The sequence below is a fragment of the Bos grunniens genome, chromosome 21 (assembly GCF_055505025.1).
Source record: "Bos grunniens cultivar Pamir isolate PY7600 chromosome 21, Bosgru_T2T1.0, whole genome shotgun sequence".
Lineage (NCBI taxonomy): Eukaryota > Metazoa > Chordata > Mammalia > Artiodactyla > Bovidae > Bos > Bos grunniens.
Window position 1 is genome coordinate 50,326,180 of NC_141185.1, and position 18,924 is coordinate 50,345,103.

The 18,924-nt window shown below is 47.8% G+C and overlaps 1 protein-coding gene, 1 long non-coding RNA gene and 1 pseudogene across 2 annotated transcripts; all 3 read left to right on the plus strand.

Moving 5' to 3' along the window:
* Nucleotides 1-3,797: 3,797 nt before the first annotated feature.
* On the plus strand, nucleotides 3,798-4,953 carry LOC147349687 (myeloid-associated differentiation marker-like; annotated as a pseudogene).
* A 1,264-nt stretch (nucleotides 4,954-6,217) lies between these two features.
* On the plus strand, nucleotides 6,218-11,837 carry LOC147349688 (uncharacterized). Its single transcript, XR_015150078.1, has 2 exons — nucleotides 6,218-6,352; nucleotides 11,253-11,837. It is a non-coding gene; the product is annotated as an uncharacterized LOC147349688 (long non-coding RNA).
* A 4,361-nt stretch (nucleotides 11,838-16,198) lies between these two features.
* On the plus strand, nucleotides 16,199-17,741 carry LOC147349689 (myeloid-associated differentiation marker-like). The gene has a single exon (XM_086365010.1). It carries the CDS (start codon nucleotides 16,332-16,334, stop codon nucleotides 17,295-17,297), a length of 966 nt encoding a protein of 321 aa, XP_086221136.1. The 5' UTR covers nucleotides 16,199-16,331; the 3' UTR covers nucleotides 17,298-17,741.
* The last annotated feature ends 1,183 nt before the right edge of the window (nucleotides 17,742-18,924 follow it).

Sequence of the window (18,924 nt, forward strand, 5' to 3'; positions counted from 1 at the left end):
TGATATCTGCCTCCAAAGGAATTTGAGATTTCTCTGAAGTCTCCACAGGGGAAATAGAATTCTCAGGTCTTCACTTCTGGTGTATTTAGACCAAAGTGTACCTGATCCCTGAGATCCAACAGCTCCAACCTGGGAAATTTACGCAAGTGGGGACCAACAAGCGACTGGCCTGAAGGGTCCTGAGCAGAAGCAGGTGCTGTTATTCTGGCTGAAGCTCCCAACCCAGGCGGCAGGACCCTCCCAGGAAAAGGGCTCCTGTACAAGGGCTCACAGTGTGATGACAAAGTACCCGAGGGAAAAATCAACTGTGAGTACCAAGAACTCCAGTGAACACACACCAGTCTGAAAGAGACAGCAAACGGGTACACGTGTGATTAAACACATTAGAAAAGACATCATGAAAAAAGTACAGGAAAATGTGAGAGAGAACCTTAATGAGTCGAAGAGTGACCCTCACCCCCCCAAAAAATACCCATGTTTATGGCATTATTTAGAAGTAGGACATAATTATTTAAGGATCTTGAGATGAAAATCATCTAGGATGGAGGGTGGGCTGGCAATCCAGTGACTGGTGGCCTTATAAGGGAAAGGACAGAGAAGTTTGCACACACTGAGAGAAGATGACAACACGAAGGCTGTGGCAGAGATGGAATAAGTGGCCACAAGCTGAGGGGTTTGAAATATTACTAGTGGAAATGAATGAGCCTCACCTGGAGCGCTGGAGACAGCATGGTCCCCCTGACACCTTGATTTCAGACTTCTGGCCTCCAGTACTGTGGGAGAATAAATTCCTGCTGTGTTAAGCAATCAAACTTAGAGTAAATTGTTCCAGTAGCCCTAGGAAACTAGGATGAGTTTCCAGAAATGAAGATATTTCTTAAGTTTACAGAGAAACCAGCCTTCTGCCGTAGAACATGGTGATCACATGGATCCCAAGCCTCTTGTCATATCCTGTGTCCCCCATGTCTGAGACTCAGAGGGGAGTCTTTAGAGAAAGGTGGTCAGTCCAAATGCTCACAGGAGCCAGGAGGGAAGGAAATAAGTAAAGGTGGTGGAGAGGACTAAGGCCCCTAGAGAGGACCAGCTGTACTTGTCGGGGGTGGTGGAAAAGCGAGATGCCTGTGCATGACAGGGTCTCAGGTTTATAAAACAGGAAAACAATCTACAGATGTGCCCTACATACATGTACATATATGTCTCCATATGATGTCAGAGCATGTGAAATGTGCTGAAGGCTGTACATGAGGTTGAGGACACAGATGCTCCCTGGAAGGATGGGTGGATGCTCGTGTGAGCAGACAGGAAGCCTGGCCACGCACAAGAGGGGAAACTGGGCACGTGTAGATGATCATAGTCCTGCTTTATGCCAATTACATATGAGAAGAAGAAAATATAGAATGTGCTAAACAGAGATGACAATGGAAAACAATATAAAGTAAAGGGCATAGCAACTGATTCATGAGACTTCTAAAGGAGCTAGAAATCTGGATTTTCACGAGAGATGAAAACACAGTGCATCTACCAAATAGTTCAAGAAGAAACAAAACTGATTCTACACCATCTCTTCCTGAAAATACTGGGAAGGAAAAACAAACACATCCCTGGGTCACTTCCAGGACACACAGGTTTGCCTGATCTGGAGCAAATCAAGCTTGCACGTGTTTGTGTCCAGGGGCAGAGCCTTCTGGGTCCTCTTAGAGCAGCAGGGAGAGGGGAACAGGAAGCTGGCATGGATTGAGTATGTTGTGTGCCAGGCCCTCTGATAGGCCCTTCACAATCTTTCATTCACTTAATTGACACATTCCCTGGTTGCCCAGTGGTAAAGAATTTACCTGCAATGCAGGAAGTGGAAGAAATGTGGGTTTAATCCATGGGTCAGGAAGAGCTGTTGGAAAAGGAAATGGCAAACCAGTCTGGAAATTCTTGCTTGGAAAATCCCATGGACAGAGTAGCCTGGCAGGCTCCAGTCCAAGGGACTGTAAAGAGTCGAACATAACAGCATACATGCACAGGTATTAAGCCCACTGCAGAGATGGAAAAACTGAGGCTCAGTGGGTAACGTGCCAGGTTCCTCCATGCCCCACATCCTCCCTGAAATTCTTACTGTCCATCTCACCTCCTCCTTCCTTCCTCTGTCCTGGTTGTGACTTTCCCAGCTCACTGTCTTCCAGTCCACATGCCTGGCTGCTGGGCAGGCAGGACTCAGCCACATCTAGGCTGTCCTCTGATGGGGGCATCATGTCCAGGCTTACAGATTAGAGTGGAGGAGAGGTTGCTGGGAAGCTCAGACAAACCTGCTGCTTTCAGCAACCCCCATGCCTCTCCTTCCTAAATCCTCCCTCTGTGCCATTAAATGGATTCAAAGGCTCCACATCAGCATACAGACACAAAATCCTTGTTCATTTTCAACCTCTTCTTCCCAGCTTGGAAACTGCCATCCAGTCTCTCAGGTCACAGAAATCCTCATTCACGTGGGATTACTCCTAGATCTTTCCAGACTCCCACCTGGATGGCAGGTTTGGAGCTTGAGCCAAACATTATGTTATTTATACTGTGGTTCCTCCAGGACACTCCATCTTGAGTCATACTGGGTTGGTGTCCACTGTCCCAGTGAGGAAGAGTCACATGTTAAGGCAAAGTTGAGGGGAGGGGATTCAGAACAGTCCCTACTTCCCATGTCATCTTATTCCCATGGCCTAGCTCTCATTCCATGGCTCCTTCCTGTTCACCCCTGGAGCTGCCCTCCTCCAGGTGGGGCTGTGTCCCTCAGATGGCAGCTCCTTCCAGTGATGCTGCAGGGAGGACAGGCCGGGACACGTGGGTCTTCAGGTTGCTGTGGAAGGAGGCCACGGCCATGAAGGCGGGTCCTGGATCCCACAGATGCAAGCTTTGGTCTTGGGCTCCCACCCACAGGCCCTGCTGACATGCTGGGTTGTAGAGGAAAGTGTTCAAATCCATGGCTTTGGCATTTTTATATGAGGTTACTACTCCTAAACTTTGACCTTAGAGAAGGCCCTTGATTCACCAAGCCTTAGTTTTTTCATCTCTAGAATGGGATTAGCAGTGGTGGCTCAGCTGGTAAAGAATCTGCCTGCAATGTGGGAGACCTGGGTTTGATCCCTGGCTTGGGAAGATCCCCTGGAGAAAGGAATGGTTACCCAATCTAGTATTCTGGCCTGAAGTATTCTCTGGGTCGCAGAGTTGGACACGACTGAGCGACTTTCACTTTAGTTTTTTCATCTCTAAAATGGGGTTAGCATACATGCACAGTCCATTTTATGAAATCCATGGAGTTAGATATGCTCCAGAATTCAGGATTTTTCAACTCCAGTTACATGTAGTGTGTCTACTCTATAGGACATCCCACCCCACCCCACTGGGGTCTGAAAGCACTTGTAATCAAACACATTAGTGTTTCTGAAATTGAACTTTTAAACACTCATACTAAGGGAAATAGAGATCATAATTTGTCTCATGTCTGTTCACATCTAATTTTGTTACCAAATAATTAAAAAAATTTTTTTCTTCAATTTTGACGCACTTGAAGGGTTGGAACTGTAGAAAGGACCATCCTACCCTGTGTCTCTGTAGATAATGACACACAGCTCAGAGGGATCCAAAATGTTCCTGGTTTGAGGCCAGACCCACCCTGCTCTGAGCTTTGGGATAAGACAAGTCTTGTGACAGGCCAAGGGTTATGGGTGGGGAGAATTGTCTTAGACCAGCTGTGCCTTTACCCAAGTGTCTGAGTCATTGGTTCCAACTCCGTAGATCCTGAGTAGCAGCTGTCGCAGGACCCGAGGCTCTTTTCAGATGTCTGATTAATCCACCTCCAAAGCTGGATCTTTCTCTGGTGGGTCCTCAGTGAAGACCCAGTCTGATGACAAAGACCAGCCTGACCATCAGGCTCACCATGAACTCGTCCTCTGGCCTGGCCTCTGCAACCATCATGGGCTACTTCCTCCGCCTGCTGCAGCTGCTCTCCACGTGCCTGGCCTTCTCGCTGGTGGCTACCACTGGCACTTGGAGGGAGACCATAGGTAACTGGTCCACGTTCATCTGGTGCTTCTGCTTCGTCGTGACCCTCCTTACTTTCATAGTCGAGTTATGTGGGCTCCAGTTCCTCTGGCCCTTTTCCTGGGATGACTTTCTCATCAACTATGCCTCCTACTCCACCCTCCTCTGCCTCTCGGCCTCCATTATTTACCCCACCACGTACCTCCAGATCGTCCCTCGTGGCAGCTCCTGGAACCACGCCATTGCTGCTACTGCTTTCTCCTGCCTCGCTTCTGTGACTTATGCCACTGAAGTAGCCTGGATCTATGCCTGGCCCAGCCAGATCACTTGCTATGTGCTCCCCATGCCAGGACTGCTCAAGGGGCTAGAGAACTTCGTGGCCTGTGTCATCTTTGGCTTCATCAGCAATACCTCCCTGTACCTGCACCAGCCGGCCCCGGTGTGGTGTGTGGCCGCATATTCCATCTGCCTCTTCCTGGGGGCCGTGGCCCTCCTGCTGTATCTGAGAGGCTATAGCAACAAGTTGCCCATTTGCTTCCCCATTTTCCTGTTGGGGTTGGCCCTGTTCTCCATCTTCCTCTATGCCAGCGCTCTGATCCTATGGCTGCTCTACCAGTTCGACAAGAATTTTGGTGGCCAGCCCCAGCAGTCCAATGATGTGAGCTGCCGCCATCACCACTTGGTGTGCATCTGGGACCAAAGACTGGTTGTAGCCATCTTGACAGTGATCAACCTGCTGATTTACGTGGCTGACCTGGTGTACTGGGCCCGCTGGGTCTTTATTAGGGACTGAGGACCAGCCCAGGGACTCCTGATCCCCTCTGCTCACAGGAGGTATCTTCACTGAGCTCTGGTGTCCTCTAATGTCTTCTTCCTGGCTCCCTCTCTCCCTCCTCACATCCTGCCCCACTCATCTCTCTCTCCTTTCTGTTTCCTTCCCTCCTTCTGCTCTGTTTTGTTTCCTTCCTGTTTTGTGTGGTTGCCCACACCCTCTTTTACTGTTTTCTCTTTTTGCTTTCACCTTTTCTACATTTTCTGCTTTCTGCCCCTTGTCTGATCATCCTTGGTTTTCTTGTCTCCTGTGTCCTGACCACCTCTCCCCATTTTCCTTCTTCTGATCCATCAGGACCCGAGACCCCTTCCTTCTCTGCCCACCGCCCCCTCCCATCTCCTCCACATCATACAGCCCTCTGTGCATCTGTTCACACCCTGGGCCTCTGGAGGTCCTCATTGCCAAGGTGTGTCTGTCCCCCTGGCAGTGCCTTAGTTAGTGTGTGTGTGTGTGTGTGTATATGTGTTGGGGTGGAAGCAGGTAGATAGGCACTGGGCTCACTTTCTCCCAGTAGAGGAGGGTGCACAGTGTGCCTCCCATTTAAGTTAAAAAGAAATACCTGGAGATTAATAATGTCCAGCGGGCAGGATATTCAAAGCAGAGATCTTTGGTCCGTAGGCCCTACCTGGTGCTCAGCCTCACCTGAGATTGGCTCCAGAATTTTTGCAGGCTCACTAAACATCGACTGACTAAAGCACATTTTAGAGGAAGCCAGAAGTGAATGCCTTCCAGCCCAACTACTCTCTGTGGAATCAAAAAAGGAGCTCGTGATGGACCCCAGGGTCTTGAAGACACGTGTCTGCAATGTTGGTGAGGGGCAGCAATGTGGCCCTCCTGCCTCAGTGATCAAAACAGCTTGTCCTGCCTCTGCAGTGAGAAGAGCATGGACCCACCAGCCTTAGAAGTGATGCAAATGTGGACAAAGAATGTTGCCTGCATTTTCAGAAAATGGTGAATTATCTTGTCCATCATGTTCTCAGGCCTTCAGCCTCTGTTTCAGCACTAATATCCTATCCTGAGGGGAATTCAGGATGGAGAAAAACAAGGTACTGATCCTAGAAAGTTAAGATGCATATCAGAGGAATAATTTTTGTGAGCCCAAGCACTATATCTTTCCATACATAGAAAAGCATTAAAATCATTGACTTGAGATATCTGTTTTTCGTGATGAGCAATAACCTACTGATGTTAACTACATGTGTTCCCCCAGCCCCAGTAAAATCTTCTGTATATCCTGACTCATCCCTGACCTCTTTGGAACAGTTCCTCAGAGCTATCTGAGAGTGTCTCCTTGGCTAGAGTCCTCAGTAACATCTCCAAATTAAACATAAATTTGTGACTTTTAGGTTTTGCTTTTTTTTTTTTTTCAGTCAACAGTTTTGGTGACTACAGAACGCACCCAGGGAAGGTTTCTCTTCTCCTGAACTCTTCGAAGCACAAGCCTTGTACCCCCAGAGGCCTCTTGTGCCTATCTGCCTCCTTAGGAAATCCAGATGAATTGGGGTGAGTCTCTCTTGGGTTTTAGATTTCCTGTTATTGTCTGATAATCCTAAATTTTATTCTGTGATGTTAAGCTCCTCTCTGGAGGAGTAGGTTCTCCTTGAGACTTAGTTTTGAGAAGCAGTAACTGGTTTGAAGTGAAGTGAAGTGAAGTCGCTCAATTGTGTCCAACTCTTTGCAATCCCATGGACTGTAGTCCACCAGACTTCTCTGTCCATGGGATTTTTCCAGGCAAGAGTACTGGAGTGGGTTGCCATTTCCTTCTCCAAGGGAATCTTCCTGACCCAGGGATCGAACCCAGGTCTCCTGCATTGTAGGCAAACACTATACGCTATCTTCAGTTAAAAGATGTGGGAAGATTTTGCTCAGTTGAAACACACTCAATGGTAATGAAATAAAATCCATACTTATGCCAAGTTGAGAAAAATTGAAGCATAAAACTTTTCTCTGCCCATTTGGGTCTCCTCCTTCACTTTTTTGTGTATTGTGCATCTGCATGAACTAGGCCTCCTTGGGAGACAACATTTTTTCTTGATCTCATCAAGAATCATGGCTTCTTAGGAGATAATCTTCCTTCTTAATTCTGTGAGGGACCAAGATGACCCAGGCTTCTCAGGTAGATTCTTCCCAGCAGTAAAGAATCCACCTACCAATGTAGGAGATGCAAGAAATGCAGGTTCAGTCCCTGGGTTGGGAAGATCTCCTGGAGGAGGAAACGCAACCCACTCCAGTATTCTTGCCTGGAAAATCCCATGGTTAGAGGAGGCTGGCAGACTATAGTCGCCAGATCGCAAGTCAGACACGACTGAGCGTGAACAAGATGACTCATACCCATTGTTCTCTTTGTTTGTGTAGATTTGGATTGAGTAAACTGACAATAATATATCATTTAATGTATAACTGTTTGTCTCAAAAGCTTATACAACTGTGCTCTGACCTATAACAGGTGGAACAGTCCTCAGAGAGATTTTTGAAAGACTGTCTCTTGGGTTATAATCCTCCAGGTTAGCTCAAATAAAAATTTCCACTTGTTTCTTAGATAGACTATGATTTTTTTTTCATGAACATTGGATTATTCTCAGTTGAAGGACACTGGGAATAGTTTATTATGTTCATACAGAGTTTATACTTACAAGTATCTGCTTAATTGATAATTAAAGGAAATCTCACCTTAAATTGGCCAGATTGTGGTTCTTTTGACATTGCAAAATTAATATATTTTTGCATGTGCAGCTAGAGGAAACAGCTTGATAAACCATCCTTTTAAAATTCTTACCTTAAAGGAACAAAAGCCCTGTAGTGAAAACTTAGATTTCTCTTCCTGTGTCTTTGTGATTAAATGTACTTGATCTTAGGCATTTCCCCACCCCTCCCTGTGTTTTTGGAGAAGGAAATGGCAACCCACTCCAGTACTATTGCCTGGAAAATCCCATGGATAGAGGAGCCTGGTAGGCTACAGTGCATGGAGTCGCAAAGAGTTGGACATGACTGAGCGACTTCACTTTCCTTTCCCTGTGTTTTAAGAGCTTGGTCTCTGTTATCCAGAGGAATTCATATGGCAGCCAGTGAAATACACTGGGATTCCAAGGAGACTTTTTGTCTGGCTCTTAGGGAAATTAGTCATAAGGGATCCCAACCCATAAGGGTCCTTTGTCATCTTAACCTTCTTTTTACTTTCTTTTTTTTTTTTTTTTAATTTTTTTCTATTTAGAGCTTTATTTTTATTTATTTATTTTTTTTAATTTTTTTTAAATTTAATTTTATTTTTAAACTTTACATAATTGTATTAGTTTTGCCAAACATCAAAATGAATCCATCACAGGTATACATGTGCTTTTTACTTTCTTATACTATTTTTGGAAGCAAACTTTCCACATTTTGTGAAGGCTACGTCCTTTGCACCTTCTTATGGTGGCACCTCCTTTTATTCTTGGTTTGGGTGGGTCTTCATTGCAGCTCTTCGTTGCTTCATGGAGCTGCCCTCTAGTTGCAGTGTGCGGGCTTCTCATAGCAGCAGGCTCTCTTGTTGCCTAGCACGGGCTCTGGGGTGTGTGGGCGCAGCAGTTGTGGCGCACTGGCTTAGTTGCTCCGTGGCATGTGGGATCTTTCCAGACCAGGGATCGAACCCATGTTTCCTGCATTGGCAGGCAAATTCTTTACCACCTAGTCACCAGTGAAGCCCTGAAATAGAACGGTTTTTAATCTTTGGTTTTCAGAAAACCTTTCTTCCTATGCTATGATCTACAGCAAATTGATAAAGTATACATTTGTAAATAAAGATGTAACATTTATCTTTTTCTCTTTACCTGATCCCTCTAGAACTTGGCTTATCCAGCTTGCTCTCCTGTGGACTTGATGATTTACTGTGACCAGATTACAACTAGTTACACTATTCACTGTTTTCATTTGTTGTCTCAAATTATGTTTGCCGCATGCCTCTCTCTGCTGTACTGTGACTTTACTAATGTCACTGCTCTATTACTTACATTCTGTCTACTTCTAAGATTAATTACTATCTCTTATTTTACCCAATGTGTAACCAAGCCTCCGATAAAATTAATGATGGCTAAACATGTTACTCTATCATGTATAAAACTCTACATAGAGTAACTGTAATACTGAAACTCTAGATTTTAGGAGAAGCAACAAGAGAAAATATTTCCTGGATCACAAAAGACTAGTGAGACAGGTGATCCATAGAATTTTGGTTTATCAACAGGACCTAATATGAAAAATAAGCTTATTAAGTGGCCTATCAAAAGAATTCTAGTGTCCTCAGACAAACTGGCTATGAAATGCCTCCCAAACCTTGGTCAAAGTTTGACCAGGAGAAATTGCCAAGGACAAAGAACATGGTTTGCCATTTCAGTAAACAATGGATGTTGCCCTCTATCTATCCATCAGCCACTGCAGCCACCCTCAAAAGTGCAACCAGGGAGGAATTCAGAATGGATAAAAACAGGATACTAGTTCAAGATGGTGAACATGCACATCTAATAACTTCAGTGAGCTCACACTCACTTCCCATAGATAGGAAAGCACTAAAATGATTAACTTGAGGTGCCTGGGTTTTATGGCTAGCAATAATCTTTTGATGGTCAACTTCATGCTATTTTTTTTTTTTTTTTCAGCAAAAACACATGCATATTCTGGCTCTTCCCTTAGCTCTTTGGAACAGTTCCACAGAACTGTCTTAGAGGCTGTCTCCAAGGCTATGGTCCTCTATAAGGTTCCTGAGTAAAACATAATTTGTAAAGTTTAGTATGTGCTTTTTTTTTCAAATTGACATTAACCTGGATTTTTTTCTTCTTTTTCCTGGTTATGAGGGCAAACAGGAAGTTGCTTTTCAATTTTTTAGGGGGTGGAGGGGTAGATTGAGGGCAAGCAGAGGGGTAGGTTTGAAACCTGCTGCTACAGTGAAAGGAATCGCATCGTTTGCATGTGTAGAGCATGCGCATGTTTCTATGTCAGATGTTTCCTAATGATCAGAGAAAGACAAAGAAAAAAACCAACCAGACAAACAGGCAAACCATAAAATCCACAGACCCTGATTACCCAAATTTGCTTAGAATGCAGAATCAACTGAGCAGGTGTCAATCTTTACCCAAACCAAGGTTTTTACAAGCCCCTGCTATTGCCTCCCCAGCCCAGAGTCTTAGGGCTCATCCCTGGGAAACTAGGGGTTGGGCCCCACCCCAATGCCCAACATCTCATCCTGTAGCTCTTAAAGGTCCCTTGCCAGCACCTCAACACCTGTCTTCAAAGTTGTGTGCCTGCGTGCTTGCTCAGAGTGTGTGTGTGTGTGTCCATCTATGCACACCCATGCATTGAGATCAATGGCCCTTTACAGTAACCGGTGGCCAGAAACGCACCACAGTCCTTCTTCCTCTCCTAGTGTCAGAACAAAGCCTCAGAGCCCTGCATTCTAGGGTCACCAGGGCCAGAGGGGCCAGGCAAGCAGAGCTATGGGAAGGGCAGTGGAAGGACCCCCACTGTGCCCCTCACTCCTATACTGGGATGAACCATGTGATCTTCACCCAGTGGCAGGTGCGGTGGATGGGGCGGGCACCCAGGAGGTGATCCCCATGGCAGGTATTCTTAAAAAGTAATGAAATAAAATTCATATGTTAAGGCAAGACAAAAATTTCATATGGCCAAATACATTTAACACCATATTAAAAAGTTAAACAGACTTGTTTATTGCAGGACTTCCTAGGACCTTTTATAGAGCAGTATGCATTATAAAATTACCGATAGCAGGAAGTATTTCTCAAACTTACTTGCACAATCAGGGAACTCTTTCCATGCAGCATCTTGGACTAGTGTTCCATGGACTATCCTTTGGGAACAATTAGTTTCAAGCCTTCGCTGGGAGTGATCCAGCAGTGCTGGCTGGAAAGGCTCTAATGCTCTAACATCACCTCCCACAGTGGCCCATCTCATTTGGGGGCATCTTTAATTCCTTAGGGGGTGCAAAGCCCACTTGCCCTGCTCTCTGGAGTTTGAACAGAATAGACCCAACCCTTTTCTTTTTCAGAGTCCTCTGAAAGTTCTGCTATGTCTCTGGATCTTCTGTCTTCACATCCCCTAGACTAAATGTCTCTGCATTAAGCCAGATGCTCCTTCAGGACAGGAACTAGCTTTGCTGTGGGGTCTGCAGTGCCCAGCACACAGCAAACATGCGGTAAATCACTGTTTAGAGCAGAAGTGCATAGAGTCTTCCCAGATTGCTCATACAACCACAATTGTGCCCCCATCTCCAGACTTTCCCTGCTCCTGGCTGTCTGCGATGAAGTGCTGTGGAGCCACACATGGTGCCTCACATGTTTCCAGGGACATTCGGTCTCCAGTGCTCGTTGTTCTATGGTCCCTTAACTCTTCAGATCCCGCAACTCTCTTATAGGTAATCTCGAGATGGCGACTTGTTCCCTGCTCAAGATCTTGCACAAGCTGTTCCCTCTACCTTCAACGTGGCCACCTCTTTGTCAGTCTTCAGTTCTCAGCTGAAATGCCACCTGCGTAGGAGGATCTTCCAAAAGTCATCTGCTTCGTCCCGGGACCGTTGTTCTCTTCATCGTGCTGGTCACTTCTTGAGGTTACCTTGTTAGAGGATTTAACTAGTTTATGGATTTGTCATCTGACACACCCACTGGAGCAGAGCTCCATGCAAATAAGCATCTAGTGTCTGTGGTCACCTCTGGGTCTCTGGGCCAAGTCCATCCAGGGCATAGTTTGGACAAATGAACAACTGGAATCAGTGATCATTGGAAAAGGAGGTGTTCTTATCACATGTAGACAAAGTGATAATTATTACGATAAAGTGGATGGGGAGGAAACTTTGGGTGGTGATGGAACAGTTTATGGCCTTGAGACTGTTGATGGTTTCATGAAATGTATATTTATCTGAAAACTCATTGAGTTGTATACAGAACAGTTTCATATCAATAATATCTAAATAAAGAAGTTTTTTAAAAGCTAACATAAAAAAGTAGTTAAGAACCCCACATGGTAACATAAAAATCAAATATAATGTTTGGAAAGACAAAATAATATATATTACAATTATGATAAGGTAAAAATAAGCTTTATATGGATATACATTACAAAGAAACACATTTGTGTTACTAAAAAAAAAATCGATCGTGGAGGTCTTGTCATCTTGGACCACATAGACTCTCCTCCCACATTTCATCATAAATGCTCCTGTCACTGTTCAGCCAGACATCCTAGGGCAAAGTGAGGCTGTGAGGTGCTGACCTTCTACTAGGGGCAGATTCAGGAGCTGCATCTGGCTGCCTGGGCAGCTCCGGGCAGTTGGGCCTGTGAAGGACCCTTGTCACCTTTGACTGTGCGGTCACTCACCAGGGAGGGCTAGTCTGCCTGAGAATTCTCCTATCTTGATCAGCTCCACCCCTCATGAAGTGCACGAGCCAGGCCTCCAGGTGCAGGCGCAGGAAGAGCCCGTGTGTCAGGAGGGTCCTCCAGGAGACGCGGAGGCAGGAACCCAGGCTGCCTCCCTGACGCTCTGGCCTCCATTCCATTTTCCTCCTACAGCCAGAGTGTCAGTTCCAAAGTGGGCCTCTGATGGATCAGCCCCTCCCTAGAGAATGTCAGTGAGGCCTCATCACTTACAGCTAAATACCTATGTCTCTGGCGTTCAGGTCCATCTACATTGGGCCCTGTCTGCTGCCCCTGCAACACCTCCCTTCCTCCCCACTTCACCTGTTTGGCCCAAGTAAGACCCAGGAACTTGTGATGACCTGTCCACACCAGGCTGCTTCACAGAAGGGCAAAGACCGAAAACTATCAATCTGGGAGCAATCAGACGTGGAGCTGGTGAGATTCTGGAAGCCTTCCTGGAGGGGGTGATTAAAAGTCAAGTCTTTAAGGAGGAAAAGAAGAGAGAAAGAACCTATAGAATTAATTGATTTGCTCAAGTTTCTCCTGAATCTTCAGTGGCAGAACTGATGTGGCCCCTGCTTGTCTGTAGGAGGGAGGAGAAAGGAGAGTTGAGCATAGATATCTGGAGGCTGGCCTATTTGTCCACTTGGGTCAGGAATGAGACTTTGGGGTGGCACAAGGTGAGGAGTTGGAGCTCAGACACTTCCCTAAAGCCAGGATCACGTGGTCTGCAGCCTCGGAGCAAGGGTTGACAAGGAAAACCAGGCCCTTCAGAAAGAGGAAAGGTCAAGGCTGATACCTACCTCCACGGGAGGTTTTTTTTTTGTCTCCACAAGAGAAATAGAAACTTCAGGTCTTCACTTGTGGATTTGGGCCCAAAAGTTCTCAATCCCTCAGGTCCAGTGGCTCTACAAACTGGGGAAATTAACACAATAGGTGCCAAACAGGTGATTGGCGTGGAGGGTCCTGAGCAGAAGCAAATGCAATTATTCTTTGGTGAAACTTTCGTGAAACTCCCAACATGGATGTCAGGATCCTGCCAGGAAAAGGGATCCTGTAGAAGGGGTGTCACAGTGTAATGACAAAGTACACAAGGGATCAACCCACTGTGAGTCCCAAGAACTCCAGTGAACACAGAACAATCTGCAAAAGAAAACAAATTCACTTAGTATGATAGACACATCAGGAAAAGACACAGTGAAAAAAGGACAGGAAGATCTGAGTGAGGACCACAACGGATTGAAGATTGTCCTCCGAAAATGTCATTTCTACTCAGAAAACACATTCATTTAGAAATAGGGTCTTTGGAGACATATTTAGTTAAGGCCTCTGGGATGGAAAACATCCTGGGTGGAGTGTGAAACCAAAGTCCAGTGACTGGTGTCTTCATAAGAGGAAGGACAGAGAGGTTTGCACACACAGAGTTGAGAGAGGATGAGTGCGTGAAGGTGGAGGCGCAGATGGAGTTAAGTGGCTTCAAGCTGAAGGCGGGAACTGGCTTGGATTGAGTGTGCCATGCGTCAGGCCCTCTGATTAGCCCTTTACATGTTTTTATTCATTATTTAACACAAAGTAGGTATTAAGCCCATTGCACAGGTGGGGAAACTTCAGGATCATTTAGCTATAAGTGTCTGCCAAAGCTCCAGAGCCTCTTTGTAACTCTGAGTATCCATTTTTCCTTCTTCCTACTCTGCCTTTCTCTGGCACCTCTTCCTTCCTTCCTTTTCTGGCCTTGACCTTCCCAGCTCACTGTCTTCCAGTCCACATGCCAGGCTGCTGGGCAGGCAGGGCTCAGCCACATCCAGGCTGTGCTCTGACAGGGGCACCATGAACAGGCTCATGGATTAGAGTGGAGGAGGTGCTACTGGGAGACTCAGGCAAACCTGCTGATTTCCAGGTGGGGGAACTGGGGCCCAGAGAGGGCACAGGCCTTACCCAGGGCCACACAGCTGGAACCCCCATGCCTCTCCTTCCCCAAGCCCTCTGTGCCATCAAATGGATCCAAAGCTGTCATTTAACCTTAGGTGGAATCAAGGGTGACTTTGGAGAGGTTGGTCGGGGGACAGTTGGGGAACAGACAGCATGACACCTCCAGACTCCCTCACCCCAGTGCCCTTTCCCAACCCTGGCAGTGCCCACTGGGAGGCCCGCAGGCTCCAGGGCTCCACTGGCAATTGGGGCTGAAGGAGCTTTGTGAGCCCAGAGAGGTTCTCTGGGTTTGCTCTGTGTTTCTCTTTCCAGCCTCAGCTTGTCCCAGGGTTTATTATCAGCAAAGGTGACAAGGCCCCTGATGGCAGGAAGCTGGCTGGGGCTCAGGCTGCTGGCCCTTCTGCCCTGGGGGCCTCTCAGCAAATAGTCCCTTGGAAGCAGGGCAGCTGTCCCTGTGGAGGGGGTGGGCTGGGAGGGGCCTCACTCCCCCACACTGGACCCTGGAGGAGCCCCTGTGTGTCAGGACTGCAGCCCTGGCTGGTGGGACTGTCTTGGGCAGGTGACCTGGGCAATTCCATGGTCTCCAGGGTTCCTGCCTTTCTGGCCATGTGTCCCTGTCACAGCCCTGAAACACCTTTAGGCCCCTGTTTTCCTCTCTCAGTTCCAGTCCAGGCCCCTCCTCCACGGGGAAGGTTGGCTCCATGCCTGCATCCCTTCTGGGTCAGAAGACACCTACTGGGCTGCCTCAGGGCCACTGGGACCCTGCAATCCCTCCCCCCAACCCCAGCTGCCCCCAATATCTCCACTCTGCCCCCCGCCCCCACCCGGTCCCGGGTGGGCCTCCCAGGGGTCTAGCAGGTAGCTCCTCTTTCAGCTCCTGCTCTTAAAAGGGGTTAGATTCTCACGTGGATGGAAGCTTTGGAGCTTATAAAGCTGGCATTTTAATATTTGTTTCTTGGTTCCTCCAGGACACTCACCTGGGCGTCATGCTGGATTGGGGTCTCCCTTTCCATGTGGGGAAGAGTCACATGTTAAGGCAAAATTCCCCAGGGTGGGAAGGATTCACAACAGTTCCTACTTCCCATGTCATCTCGTCCCCACGGCCTTGCTCTCACCCCATTGCTCCTCCCTGTTCAGCCCTGGAGCTGCCCTCCTCCGGGTGGGGCTGTGTCCCCTCAGATGGCAGCTCCTTCTAGTGATGCTGCAGGGAGGAGAGGCCAGGACACGTGTGTCTTCAGATGCTGTGGAAGGAGGCCGTGGCCCTGAAGGTGTGTCCTGGGTCCCAGAGCCCTGAGCTTTGGTCCTGGGCTCCCACCCGCGGGCCCTGCTGACATGTGCGCAGTGGAACAAAAGGCTCAAACTCACAGCTTTGGCATTTTCATCTGAAGTTCTCACTTCCTAGGCATGGGACCTTAGGGTAGAGATTTTTTTCCCTCAAGCATTAGCTTTCTTATCTGTAAAATGGAGTTAGCAGTACAATCCATAATGCCTTTTATGAAATTGTTGGGGTCAGATATACTCCAAAATTCAGAATTTTTCACCTTTAGGCAGGTGGCATGTTTCATCTACTCTATATGACCTCACACCCCACTGGGGTCTGAAAGCATCCTGCAACCAAACACAGTAGTGTTTCTTCAACCAAACTTGAACATTCACACTAAGTGAAATAAATAAAGGCCATAAATTGTCTCATGTCTGTTCAGATCAAATTTGTTTCAAATGACTTTTTAAAAAATTTTCTACATTTTCCAGAGCCTTGAAGGGTTGGTCTTGCAGATAAGGACCATGTGTCTCCGTAGATAATGGCACGCAGCACAAAGAGGTGAAAAACGTTCACGGTTTGGTGCCAGACCCAACCCAGCTGTGAGGTTTGGGATAAGACAGGTCTCCCGACAAGGCCAAGGGTGATGGGTGAGGAGAATCATTCTGGAGCAGCTGTACTGTTACCCAGGTGTCTGGGCCACTGGTTCTAACTCTACGGATCCTGAGCCTCATCCATCACAGGACCCTGAGCCTCATCCATCACAGGACCCTGAGCCTTTCCCTGGTATCTGACTTAATCCACCTCCGGAGCTGGATCTTTCTCTCGTGGGTCCTCAGCGAAGGCCAGGCCTTACCCGGGACAGTGACCAATTTGACCAAATGAACCACCATGTCCACCACTTCGTCATCCCCAGGCCTTTGCTCCTGGACTGTCATGGGCTGCTCCGTCCGCCTGCTGCAGCTGCTCTCCACCGGTGTGGCCTCCTCGCTGGTGGCCAGCGTGGGCACTCAGCGGGTGGGCGTAGATAACTGGTTCATGTTCTTCTGGTGCTTCTGCTACGTTGTGACCCTCCTCATCATCATTGTGGAATACAGTAACCTCCGGTCCCACTTTTCCTCCCACTGGTACAACTTCCCCATCAACTACGCCTGCTATGCCGCTCTCTTCTGCTTCTCAACCTCCATCATCTCTGCCACTACTTATGTCCCGTTCTTGCCTCAGGGCCCCACCCGGAACCACGCCATCACTGCCACAGCATTCTCTTGCATCGCTGCTGTGGCTTACGGGACCGAATTTGTCGGGACCTGGGTGGGTCACCGGCCCAGAAGGATCATCACCTATGTGCATACGCTGCATGGCCTGCTCAAGCTGCTGGAGAACTTTGTGGCTTGCATCATCTTCGCCTTCATCAGCAACACCTCCCTGTACCAGCACCAGCCAGCCCTGGTGTGGTGCGTGGCTGTGTACTCCACCTGTTTCATCCTGGGGACCCTGGCCATCCTGCTGGGCTTGCTCTACTGTGACAATTGGCTGCCCATCCGCTTCCCTGTTTCCCAGCTTGGGCTGACCCTGTTTTGCATCCTCCTCTACATCAGCGCTCTGGTCCTCTGGCCGCTCTATCAGTTCAATGAGGAGCTGGGCGGCCAGTCCCAGCGATCCAGTGATACGACCTGCAGAGATGAGTTCACTACTTACGTGTGCAACTGGGACCAGCGACTGGCTGTGGCCGTCCTGACAGCCATCAACTTGCTGCTTTATGTGGCCGACCTGGTGATCGCGAGCTGCCTGGTCAGTGACAGGCTCCACCCACGGGCTCCAGATTCCCTATACTTATGGAGATATTATGTCGTCTAATGTCTCCCTGGCTCCCTCTCTCCCTCATCACATCCTTCTCCACTCATTTCACTCTCCTTTCCGTTTCCTTCCCTCCTTCTGCTCTGTGTCCTTCCTGTTCTGTGTGGTTGCCCACACCGTTTTGCCTCTTTCTCATTTTTCCTACATTTTTTGCTTTCTGCCCCTTTTCTGGTCATCCTTGGTTTCTCATCTCTGGTGTCCTGACAACCTCTCCCCATTTTCCTTCTTCTGATCCATCAGGACCTGAGACTCCTTCCTTCTCTGCCCACCGCCCCCTCCCACCTCCTAAGGTGCTGACTCCACGGCACAAAGCCATCTGTGCAGCTGTTGACAGCCTGGGCCTCTAGGGGGGCCTTGTTGCCAAAGCACATCTGTCCCCTTGGCGGTGCCTTAGTTGGTGTGTGTGTGGAGGGTGGTTTGGGGTGGTGGTGGGTACCTAGTGATTGTGTCTGCTTTCTCCCAGTGGTGGGCAGTGTACAGTGCTCTTCCCTTCTAACTGAAAAAAAGCAAAATAAAACTCAGGGGGTCAATAATTTCCAGTGGGCAGAAGGCTTAGAGCAGGGACCCTGGATTTTGAGACCCCACCTGGATTGCTCAGCCCACCTGAGACTGGCTCCAGAACTTTTGCAAGCTCACTAAATACCTGCTGCCTAGAGGGTATCTTAGAGGAAGCCAGGGGTGGATGCCTTCCATCCCAGCTGCTCTCTGGGTATCAAACAAGTGTAATAGAAAGCAAGCTCTTGTGCTTTGTGCACTGTAAGGCCAAGCAATACCGGAATGTCTGAGTTTGGAGTAGAAAAAAAGGTTTACTGCAAGATCATGGGAGGAAAAAGGTGGCTCATGTCCAAAAGCCCTAACTCCCCTAAGAGTATCAGGATATTTAAAGGCCAGGTAAGGGAGGAGGGTCTCAGGATAGCGAGCAGCTACTATGCAATGCTCTGATTATGAGTCCTTACCTCCAGGAGGCCTGGGGGCTATGTGCTCAAGGTCTTGAAGTGGTTCTGTTTAGTTCAGTTTAATTTCTCAGCCGTGTCTGACTTTGCAACCCCATGGACTGTAGCACGCCAGGCTTCCCTGTCCATCACCAACTCCAAGAGATTACTCAAACTCATGTCCATTGAGTCGGTGATGCCATCCAACCATCTCATCCTCTGTCGTCCCCTTCTCCTCCTGCCTTCAATCTTTCCCAGCATCAGGGTCCTTTCAAATGAGTCAGTTCTTCACATCAGGTGCCAAAGTATTGGCGTTTCAGCTTCAGCATCAGTCCCTCCAATGAATATTCAGGACTGATTTCCTTTAGAATGTACTGGTTAGATCTCCTTGCAGTCCAAGGGACTCTCAAGAGTCTTCTCCAACACCCCAGTTCAAAAGCATCAATTCTTCAGTGCTCAGCTTTCTTTATAGTCCAGCTTTTGAAGTGGTTAAGGGTGCTCGCTTCGGCAGCACATATACTAAAAAAAATTGAAGTGGTTAAGGTCTCACATTCACTCAGGGTTTTTCACATCTGTAAAACAACTCTGAAAATGTGCATCAGATAGTGTCTTCTAGGTACTTCAAAAGGAGCTAAAGCAGAGGGTTTGAGGGAGGGATCTCCAGTATTCTTGCTTGGAGAATCCCAGAGAAACCT

Coding starts and splice junctions, on each gene's coding strand:
- LOC147349689 (XM_086365010.1), top strand. CDS start 16,332: ATGTCCACCACTTCGTCATCCCCAGGCCTTTGCTCCTGGACTGTCATG.